Source organism: Priapulus caudatus, unplaced genomic scaffold (assembly GCF_000485595.1).
Source record: "Priapulus caudatus unplaced genomic scaffold, Priapulus_caudatus-5.0.1 Scaffold211, whole genome shotgun sequence".
NCBI classification, from domain to species: domain Eukaryota; kingdom Metazoa; phylum Priapulida; class Priapulimorpha; order Priapulimorphida; family Priapulidae; genus Priapulus; species Priapulus caudatus.
Window position 1 is genome coordinate 197,046 of NW_014577272.1, and position 12,024 is coordinate 209,069.

The following is a 12,024-nucleotide window of genomic DNA, read 5'->3' on the forward strand; positions in this document are numbered from 1 at the left end:
CTATGCCCTCCCCCGACCCTCCATCTGCGATAGTGGGCGTGTCCTAACAATGATGTGTACGCAACTGCGTGTCTGCATATCTGCGCCTAACAAATGTGGTACTACGCACGACTGAAATTTTACGTTTATAATCGTAGCAACAGACCTCAGATGAGCCCAGACGCTCTGCGGCTCTTGTTATTATATATAACAGCACTATATGTTCGTAAATGTGATGGTCCGTGAATGACCAAACTTTAATGAAACTGCACTTTTGAAAGAATCCCCGTCATTCAGAAACCCACACAGACTGCAACAACCTGGGTAAATTGTGCATCTTAAATTCTTACCTGATCATTTATATTCTAAATTGTTTTAAACCCATTTGTGAGTTTTGGTCACAATGATATGCAGTGGCTTCCCAGCGGCCACATGCGGAGTTAAACAATTTTGTTTGTAATTAAGTTTTTGGTGAAGTTACTGAATAAGATTTATTTCTTTTTTTTATGTTGGTAAAATATACAGCTCAATTGTGAAAATAAGGTAAATATCTGCTTTCAAATACATAAATCCCTGGTGCCCATTGTTGGAAACAAAATGGTCTTATTAACATTAGTCTTAACAGTTAACACTAACTTTGACTCGTAGACCGTTGACAAAAAGATTGTAAAGTTACTAGAATAAAAAATCCTAGCAAATTTCTTTTTAGAATGACAAGATCCTAGACCCTCTCGTAACTTTGAAACCAAGATGAAAATAATGCAATAATGTAAATAAGAATTGCAATTCTAGGAATATTATATTTTATGTTGATTAGTAAAACCTGTATTTTTCATGAGAAACACGTCACAAACACTACTTATGTACCAATCGTGTACCAAAAACAAACATTTATGTGGCGATGGTTCTCTTGTTATGGATATTTTGATGAGTCATGATGCTCTCTTTTTGTGTTGATATCAATGCTGCAAATGATCAATTTCCTGTTGTCTTTAAGTTTTCTCGTAGCTGCGATGCGTATGCATTCTCTGTCATTGCTATTCTCATAACATTAACATTAGTCATAAGTGCAAATATCGGCATTAACGTTAACCTTAACTTTATGATCTTTCTGACAACATGCCCTGTGTGTATACCATAATGCAGAGGATATCTATAGGGCATGACATTGGGATTTCAAATAGATTTCTTTGAACCTGTTTAATATTGTAGACTCATATATTGTAGATTGCATAATTTAAATACAAATTTCTAAGCAGTGTATCTACTCTAAAATTCATATTGCAATTTAGCCTACTCACAGTATTTGTAAAATGCTACTTTGCATATTTAATATATAGTTATTTATATTACTATGATTTATGAAAAGTTATCATTTGTTTTAGATAAAGGTACTTTTCTTTGCGAAAAGTCGAGAACTTGTGGGGAAGAAAGAGAGCACAGTTCTCCTCTCAGGGCAAATCCCAACGAGGCAACTTAAGGCAGAGCTGTTGAAAGAATTTCCAAGGTATGGGTTTATGTCTCCTGACGTAGATAAATAGTCAACGTTGTGTCAATGCACGTTTCAGATGTATGCTTCTAATTAAAGCTATGCCACAGTCAGTGTGTATGCTTATTGTGACGAGCATATTTGATGACAGTTTACAGGTAATTGAAGCCAACCTGGTGCTGGCGGTGAACCAGGTATATGTGGATCTTAACAGCGACGAGGTCTTGAGCCTTTCACAGACAGATGAGATAGCTGTCATCCCACCCATTAGTGGAGGCTAACCATTATAAAACTGCAGGTAAAAATTTGTTCAGTGTTAGTCGGCCCCCCGGAACTCTAAGGCTTGTTGCGTGTAGCACTAGCAGTAATGACCTGCTGCTCTAGATTGCAGTCTAGACGGTCACGCTAGTGTAGGTACATCACACAGTATCCTGATTTAGTTAGTGTAGGTAGTAGGTACACCACGCGGTATCCTGATTTAGTTAGTGTAGGTAGTAGGTACATCATGCAGTATCCTGATTTAGTTAGTGTAGGTAGTAGGTACACCACGCGGTATCCTGATTTAGTTAGTGTAGGTAGTAGGTACATCATGCAGTATCCTGATTTAGTTAGTGTAGGTAGTAGGTACACCACGTGGTATCTTGATTTCGTTAGTGTAGGTAGTAGGTACATCACACAGTATCCTGATTTAGTTAGTGTAGGTAGTAGGTACATCATGCAGTATCCTGATTTAGTTAGTGTAGGTAGTAGGTACATCATGCAGTATCCTGATTTAGTTAGTGTAGGTACATCATGCGGTATCCTGATTTAGTTAGTGTAGGTAGTAGGTACATCATGCAGTATCCTGATTTAGCCTGAGAGTCTTCTTCGTGTCAGCGACGGCTCTTTAAGGATACTCTCCACCTTTTGCACGGGTATTGCTCTAATGAAGATTAAACGTTTATTGGCGAATGAATCGAATCAATCACTTGTTTTATTTATAGAGGAGATATATCTCTATGCTCAAGCGAAAAAATTTCATGAAATTTCCAGCACCTAATTATGTTATCACACAAATTTTGAATTTTTATGTAAAAATGGTATTTTGGATATTTCTCAACTACCAGAAAGAGTGAGGATACAAAAATGTTGCCACATGTTAAGCACAATATGGACCAAAATAGTGCGTCAGGATTTTTCTTTAAGTTTCATATTTACCGAGAAAAATTGAAAAAAACTGCTAAAAAATCAACTAAATGTACTATCGAAATTATCGATCTCCCTTCGGGAAATCTTCTCAGGATGTGACGTCGCCATAGGTGGCAGCAGATGACATCATGAAGTATATATGTATATATATATACATCAAGATATACATGTATATGTATAAATGTGACTCTCACATATATATGACAATTTACTGAAGCCGAGGCCGCCCACCTGGGGCAGGCCCCCTCGAGTGTAACCCATCACGAACTTCATGATGTCACCTGCTGCCACCTATGATGACATCACATCCTGATGAAGATTTCCCGAAGGGAGAATTTTTCGAAAATTTCGATAGTAGCACTAAGTTAATTTCTTGGATTTAACACAAGATAATTATGAATTCATGACTTCTACATGTTTGTTACGTTGGCAGCGATGACCGACCACATATACCTGACGTCGGAGAAGCTCAGCGTGGACGAGATCACGCAGCTAGTCTCGGCTCCCGACTGCGGGGCCGTCTCGCTGTTTGTGGGTAAGGCTTCATACCCACTGTAAATTTGCGTAACTAATCAGTAGTTTGGTCGAATCTCAAGCGGGAAAAACAAAACCTGCGCGTTTTCAGAATGCCATTTATTATCCGCCCAAAGACCCTGCAGCATTGTGGGATACCTAACTGGGTACCACTAATATGTGACGGAATGAACTGCGTTATATCAACACCGTCGACGCGCTCCACGGAGCTGTTACATCGTGATCAATACAGAACATGGTGCGGCAGAACGTTCGGCTATCGTACGTCGGATTATCTGTATTATCTGTGCTTGTTCTTCGATGTGCAGTCACTTAGGTATGTATTTAAACACAGTTGTTTGTGAGTGATTCTTGTTCTTCCTGACGTGGAATATGTATGTTAACTGTTAGACTTTTAAGTGTTTTTTAAGTGGCAAAAAAGACTTCTGACAGGGTTGAGTGCAGTACATATAAATTTGTGTCACTATTAGGGATTAACGTAAACTGGGCACTTACGAAGATTTTTATTTGAAACGAGATTGCCATTGATTTACTTATCTAATTACTCATGTCCTCAGCAAAATCAAAACGTCGTCCATGTATCCTGAAACAGCTTCTCGTGTCAAGTGTGGTTTCTGTTTGTTATTTAATTCACTGTGGATACATACTGATATAATCAAACGTGCATGAATTTCTAAACGATTTCGTTAATTTAATGTTGTCCAACTCAGCCTCTTCATTAGCAAACGGCAGCTGTAATTAAAGAACTACGGAACAATTCCTACGCCCGCGTATAGTTAAAAACACCAGTGTCATTTTACTTCAAATAGCTGTTAGACAAAAGGGAGGCCAAAATGCTTGGGGCTTTACATCCATTAAGCCATTAACAGGAGGTTAGTATCAAAGAACTTTTCATCGACAGCCAACCGTCGTTTTGTGTAATAGTCAGATGGCGTCCATTATCCGCTCCCCTTTGAGATGCCGCACACCATTTGTTCTCTTTGCCGAGTTTGGGAATGGGAGAGCATGCTGCACTGCACTGTTCTCCACACAAAGCACACTGACGTGTGGTGATTGTGTTCCATTCAACAGGGTTTTCTTGCGATGTAGGCTCGACGCGAGACAGCTTTGAGGGCCGAGTCGTCAAACAGCTGGAATACGAGGCGTACACGCCGATGGCGGAGGCGGAAATGCGCAACATATGCGCGATGCTGCGGGAGAAATGGAGAATCAAACACATCGCCGTGTTCCACAGACTCGGGTTAGTTGTTGGCGAGTGCACGATTGCTTTACATTGAGCTGACGTGTGTTTGTCAGAAGCTGAATGTTGGTAAGAGGACGTGCTGGGTGTAGGGTATATTATGAGAAGTTGTTCCTTCAACCGTCAAAATTTTTATTAAAATTGTGAAAGTAGTATTAGTAGAGTACTAGTTACCCAGATAAGCACATAAACATGGCCATATTGTGAATTTTTAGGTAGAACTAGCCAGGTACCCGACGCTGCTCGGGGGAAAAAACGTGTAGAAACAACTTTTGGAGCAAATTCAGACACATATATTTACTTGATTCTAATGATAGATTCGTGACAGAGAAACAAACAATAAACAATATTGAGACAATTGTGGTAATAACAACATTATTGCATTTCTGTTGTGTCACTGATGCATACTATATATATGTTATTTGCTACAAAAATGTCAAAAACACTGATATTTGTTTGTTTTTATTCATAAAATAGCTGTTTCGGCAATACAGAATATTTATTGGCAATTGTAAATTTCATGTAAATTTACTCATAAAATTATTGCATCTCTGCATTGATCTCTGCCAAGAATACAATGAGTTTTAAGTTTGCTTGTGTGTATGGTTTTTTGCAATAGAGTGGTGCCAGTAATGGAAGCCAGTGTCATTATCGCCGTGTCGTCAGAACACAGGACTGACTCCTTAGAAGCTGTCAGCTTTGCTATCAATGCGCTCAAGTCATCTGTGCCTATCTGGAAAAAGGTTAGTGAATTCTTTTTGCTCTTGGTGTGAGACTTCCTACTCTGCACTGGCAATCTTTACTAGTCAATTTGCAACCTCCCTCAGCAGGCAGTGCTGTTAAACTTGTTCCTTGATTGCCTCTTTTCTCCAAAAAATGACCAGGAGCATAAACTGGTATGGGATGTTTTAGTATACAATAACTCTACATTTTCAGTTTTAGATTTTATATAGCTTTAAATAGCTATATAACACTATAGCCGATTAAAAGGTATACAGTAATAATAAAATACCAATGGTAATTATATTAGGCTACTGTTAAGATATTGGAAACTATTGGAAACTATTTTGAAAATTTGAAAAAATTGGAAACTATTTATTAATTTAACAGTTTATTTTGGCTTATACGTTACTTGTAGTAACAATACACCCAGGCTGTGTCTCATGTGTGCTCTATGGATAGACGGAGTTTTAGGACTAGGTGCGCAAGCACATCTACTGCTCATTAAATCTAAGTGATGAGTCATTTTCATGAAGCTTTATAATAATAGTCATTTCTATATTAGGTGGAATCTAATTAATAGGATATCATATGGGCGATGTAAAAACGCAAAATGACATTTCTTGCAACACCTAGGTATTTTCACAGAAATTTTTTGAGTAAAATATTTCGTGTTGAAGGGCATTATTTGAATATATAGTGTTTGGAAACCGATTACTGTAACTGCATCATTTTTTGCTAAACAGACAGAATTCTCAAATGTGAGAAAAAGTTAATTGCACGTAGTTATTGAACTCTGTCAGATGTTGAACAGGTGTGGTTTTATATACAAACGGATTATATAAAAATTCCGTGTGTTGCTTTATAAATAGGTACTGTTGTAGTTCATTTACTCTTGGTGCTGCATGAGATATACTTGATCTTTATTTAGGTTATGGTTTATTAAATTAATGCTGTATGCATAAAATCTGATGTTTTTAATATCATTGTCATGGCAACTGGTTGCATATTTCAAGGGTTTTATCGATTTTAAATCTACAATTTCCAAGTAAATTACCGAATACCTCCCCACTGGATTCAGTTCATATGCTCTTCTCTGTTTATGTCATAGTAGCTCGTGGTTATGTACAGTAAAATTACATTCTCTGTGACACTGTCACCAGAACGTCATCGCCAGGGCCGATATGTTGCTAGTGAAAAAAATATGATCATTAGTGTGATTGCTACTTCGTGTTATATCTTAGCAGTCCATCTAGTTCGGGTACGTAATGTCCTAGCTTGCCACTCCTACGTAATGACGTCAGTTGCAGCGTCGTCAGATTATTTTGCCCATACTAGTGGTGCTTACCGATGGTGAGCAAATTATCTCGCGTAAACGAACTTCGTGCTTTTTTCATTTACAGTTGATTACACGTGAACTGGCGTGTCGTGTGACGTGTTTGTAGAAAATTATTGGGAAGAGAAAAAGTTATAGATGAGAAATTAGGGAATGGGGGTAGTGAGTGGGAAGGCAGCTTGTACTGACTGGGCCTAAGATAAAATATTGATTGTTTCCCCTTTACCAACCGACTCGCCAAAACGCCGCTACTCGACACATTTTATTGGCCGATTAAAACAAAACAAAAATTATTTTGTTTCGCTAAAAAAAAAAATCAAATTTGTTCCGCAAAAACATATATACAAATATACATACACACATCTTGTCAAAACAAAATGAAAAATATTTTTTACCTACCTACCTACTCGGTACCCTGAGAGGCGAGTAGGTAAAGGGGAAACAAACAATTTTTTAAGGGTGTCCTTATGATGTAACAACTATTCACATACAATGCCAAGTGTCTGCATGGCCAGGTCCATTCAATTTCTAATCGGGTTCCAAACAGCTCTGTTGAAATTTGAGCTGCTATTGTTATATTACATGAATTACGGAGGGAAAGACTTTGTCATTGGATTATTTTTTCAATGGCACACGCGAAATGATAGCCACTGGCCGACACCATTGCTGGTAACAGAAGCTATTGCAAAGAGAGAATACAAAAGGGCTGGCCTCATTAAATCTAATACTGGCTTCATATAGCAGATGTCTAAGTAATTAAAAGCCCATAAACTATAGACTATAGGTTCTTGATTTAGTGTTTAGCCATGTTACTGCTATTGTTATATTACATGAATGGCACATCTGGAAAAAAAAGATCTTGTGGAACTGGATTATTTTCAATGGCACACATGAAATGATACGCACTGGCTTACACCATTACTGGTAACAGAAGCTATTGCAAGAGAAAGAATACAAAAGGGCTGGTCTCAATGAATCTAATACTGGCTTCATATGTCTGATACCCCATACAGACTGCAAAATTTCACCCTACATCAAACTGTTAGCGCGCACCAAATCGTAGCATACAGACACAAAATTTGATCCAACATCAAACTCAGCATGCATGCTCAGTTCAGCTCGCTATGTCACCCCGTAGACAGCTACTGTACATTCATGTGACCTAAAGGCTATGCACATGCGCATTGCGAAATTTGGTGCGCGCTAGGCACCGGGTTGTGTACAGACACAGCTTGGAGCGGGATAACTTGGTCTGGGCCAGGTTATCGCGGGTCTGGCCCTCCTTCATTAGTGGGGCCAAATTGGTGCGGGCCAGCACGTATTTGGAGCAGGATAGCGTGTACACACTGCACAAATTTGACGCGCGCCTGGCCCGGACCAGTTTGATGTAGGATCAAATTTGCAGTCTGTAGGGGGTATAAGTATAACCAATAGACCATAAACCACCCCCATGGCATAGACGTACTACCTATTGCAGTAGTAAATTTCATATATATACGAGAAAGGCCAAAGTATCTTTCTTCCACCCCGGGTATATTCAATTATAGGGTATAGTGGGAATGGATGTGAAAACGACACGTGGGAGGTAATGACACAGTAATGTTGTCAATGCTTTCATTCTGCTTTTATTTTTCAAGTGGTTTCGTTTTATGTTTTCTCCAGTAACGTTTTGTAACCATAATATTTCCATATGCCCTCATTATAGTCGGTGTGTATATATTAGCTGAAAATTCAATTAATGGCTGGCAGAAAATATCAACTTTGTAACGTAGTTTGCATGAAAGCTGTTGAATCCCGATTGTAGTATAAACAGCAAACCAGCAAAGTATATAAGCTATTTTTTCAAACCTTTTTTAAAGTTGTGTTCTTTATTCGCATGTGATGGAATAAAGATGACACTGGCTGCATTGGTTAGTTTGTGTGCGTGCATATGAAGATGTGTGCTTGTGAGTGTAAATGCGCGTGAGAGTGCATGCGTGTGTATATAGTAAAAAAAAACAATCTCACTACCACTACTGGTATAGTTTTTTTATTTGATAGTACTGTATGCGGCAGTCTGGTAGGGCTATCACTTAGGGGTACGTAGCCAGGTTTTATGTAGTAATTGCAATACATAAAACATTTAATTGAATGAAGAATGGCACTTACATAATAGCATTTTTAGAAAGTTTTCTCTGGTTTGAAGCCTATGATAGAATAAGCACGGATACCATAAGAGAATATTCCACGAGTGCACGCGCCTTCACACATTCGTCTGCACATGAATATACGATATTCCCACAGTAATAACCATATATTAGCTTTCTGCTGATTCCAATATATATCAGGAGTAAGTTATCTCAAAGATTATTAATAAATTATTCGAGATTATTTATTCCTGATATATATAGAAGTAAAAGCACACGAACACCCATGCAGAAATATGTATACGTCATTACCTAATCGTATATGAGCAAAAATAGAGCATATATATCCATTATTATGGTTGAGCACTTCTGTGATTACCTCCTCGGTGAATGGCCATATTAGACTGATTAGTCAAGATTAGTCATATTATGGTAAATTATACGTGTGCTCGCCTTTGCACACATTCCGATTGCTAACATATGTTCATGTCATTAATTTACACTGTCATTTATGTGACCTTGACAGCTATGCTATGTTCTTTGTGTGGTCTCTAACGATATTATTTTGGTGCATGGGTTTGAATAAGTGTTGAATTTCTCATGAATTTCATTAGTTCACTTCTTCATTGTGTGCATGCTACGTGGATGCACGCGTTCAGTTGCATTCTGCAGATTTTGCCTATTATTGCCTTTGTTTTTGTTCCAGGAGATCTATGAGGAAGGTGTAGCCGAGTGGAAGGAGAACAAAGAGTGTAAATGGAGGAGATCTTCATCACTGACGACCTGAGAGGTGCTATTTACACAGTGTCGACAGTAGTGCATTTCATCTAATCAGACAGGTGGATGCTTTTACTACTATTATTCTTGTTACCAAAAATATATCACTTCAATGATTAATTCCCGTGCCGCTGAATGGTATGTAGACTGGTGCACATCTTTGCTGATGCTGATGTGGCGACTGATATTTTTTGAGGCAGTTATTTCTATCAGTAGTGATATATTTTTGATATTACCAAGCATCTATGGATAAGTGTAATTAGGACTTCGTTTTGGTTTAACTGTTGATGAATAGTGTGATGGTATGAAACACATTCTACTCACAGTCATCGAGCAACTAATAGCAAATCAAGTACAAGAAAATGGCAGGCATCGGGGCACTATTCTCCCACTAATGTTAACCAAAGTGCACTGACAAATCCTGATGTGTGCATGGATATAGCAGAATGAGTGTTAGGACACATTATGCAGTCCATACTGTCTTATTATTTACGAGAATAAGACTTGGCAGTGTACAGCTCATTTAATACTTGTTACTGTATTTATTACTACTCATAAATAACACTTTTTATTTGGTATTATTCATTTTTATCCTAGTTTAAGATTTGGACTCGAGTAATAATCGTTCACTGTCACAGGCATATATTGTTTCTTTGACTTTAATTTGATTATAGAGCTGGTTTACTATCTATTGCTACTCCAACACTACTAATTCCAGATTTGAAGAAAGTCGTAACGATCTATATTATGTTTATGTAGTCATTGTAAAAATCAAAATCACAAGGCTGCTTGGTCAAATAGAATTATGCTCATGATTTTTTTTCCGTTAATGATCCCTAACTAACGAATAAGAAATATAAGGAAAAATCATTGCTTGTGTAATACCGAAATAGTCATATAATACAGATATATGATAATTGCATAATAACCGAAGGTAGTCGGTGGGCGCGCGGCGGGGGGTGGCGGTTGTTGTATGTGCTGTTCCTTACAATTTCCCACTTGAAATAACCAGGGATGCTTAGACTTGTCTCAAGTTGTTTGTCTGAGACAGCCGTAATCCACCAGAATGGAAATAAATCAGTCTAGCAGAGAAAACTTGTTCAGTAACGATGCATAATATATTCTACAGGATGAGCTGAAAGGGAAAGAGGGATCATTGCTACTGTTTATTTGATGGTTGTTGGGGGTGTTATCTGCACGAAAATCATGATTGTATTACCAAAGTGTATATCGGGGTAGTTTCCTTTGTGGTTGAACGAGAGAAATGCGGGTCGAGAGAAATGAGATTAACCCTAACGCGTAAATGGTTGTTATTTGCAAAAGTGTATAACTGCACTGGTTGTTAAAAATCAGGTGTAGTTTCGGAATGATTATAAGCGTCAAAATCAGGTACATCATTTTGCCTAGAAATTGGACCCGTGTTGCTAATGGATACTCTAACACACAGCTTGTAGCCGTGAAAAATATGTTGGACATCAAAGTGTAGCATTATAAAGGTAGAACTATAGCTGTATTACTGATGAGTCATGCATTCATCATCTTACCATAATCTATTGGGATGTACTGCTTAGATCGTGTACTTACGCGTGCATTATGTAGGATTTTGTATTGAAACTTTAAACCGTTTCCCGCTCTTATTACTATTACAAAGCCGAAACGTAAATCATCAAATATCTGACAAGAAGAGAGCTCGAAAATCCAATTTTCTGGGTGTAGCAGTCATAAATTTATAATCAAAGCACTGGCTGCCAGACAGGCAAACAGACAGACAGATACTATGAAAGCCCAGAAGACTCATTAGAAATCCGAAATTCTACTTTCGAGTATAGCCAACGAGTTGAACCCGCATTCTAATTGGTCAGCTGAGGTGTTGAAAGTAACACCAAGGATATACACAACAACACCTTGCTAACACATAAAGTGATTGGCTAAAAACGCTCTTTCAATTTCCAATTTCCAATTTTCAGTCTTCACTTGGTCTTCTGAGTTTTCATATGAAATAGAGATTTAGATAATCTTACACAGGCACGCATTTTAGATTATGTCTATTTTTTGGATGTTAACGGGACACGATCTGGCATTTACAGGTGCTGCGAGGGAGTACGTGTAAGTTTCCCACATATATGCAAATATTATTACCAAGCTGGTCGTTATAAAAACAGCATACAGAAGCCGCATCTATCACTAGAGGGCGCAGTTCTGGGCCAGACTGAGAGTGCCTGAGAGCACCCAAATGCCAGATATTTATTCTAATATTTACCACAATATCACAATACTGATTGATGAAGACCACAATACTGATATTTATAGAGGCATGTCTACCTGCATTTATGCATTCACGTAGTTAGCCCCTACATTGACAGGTATGACGGCGCAGCATGCGCGAAGAGCTATCAATACCTAGCTATCAATACCTAGCTATCAATACCTAGCTATCAATACCTAGCTATCAATACCTAGGTATTATTCACTCTTGATATCATATATGTAGGAATGGATGTATGTCACATGAATGGAGGCAAATAATGAACGGGGATGAAACCACTGGCGAAATAGCAGCGAAATACAGTGACTAACAGCAAATCAATCACTCTTATATGCAGCACTCTTCTGCGAATATCTTTAGTAGACAGCC

The 12,024-nt window shown here is 38.1% G+C and overlaps 1 protein-coding gene across 2 annotated transcripts in view; it reads left to right on the forward strand.

The window, feature by feature from the left end:
• LOC106807392 (molybdopterin synthase catalytic subunit-like) overlaps positions 1–9,911 on the forward strand; it is a 13,961-nt gene extending 4,050 nt beyond the window's left edge. The window contains exons 2-7 of one of the 2 annotated variants that reach the window (XM_014809709.1): positions 1,365–1,486; positions 1,620–1,766; positions 3,090–3,191; positions 4,262–4,430; positions 5,050–5,173; positions 9,319–9,911. In XM_014809709.1, the coding sequence (XP_014665195.1) occupies positions 3,092–3,191; positions 4,262–4,430; positions 5,050–5,173; positions 9,319–9,399 (474 nt within the window). In that variant the 5' untranslated portion in view covers positions 1,365–1,486; positions 1,620–1,766; positions 3,090–3,091 and the 3' untranslated portion in view covers positions 9,400–9,911. Of the gene's footprint in view, positions 1–1,364; positions 1,487–1,619; positions 1,767–3,089; positions 3,192–4,261; positions 4,431–5,049; positions 5,174–9,318 lie in introns of those variants that run through there. The other variant, XM_014809710.1, reaches the window with a different exon arrangement.
• The last annotated feature ends 2,113 nt before the right edge of the window (positions 9,912–12,024 follow it).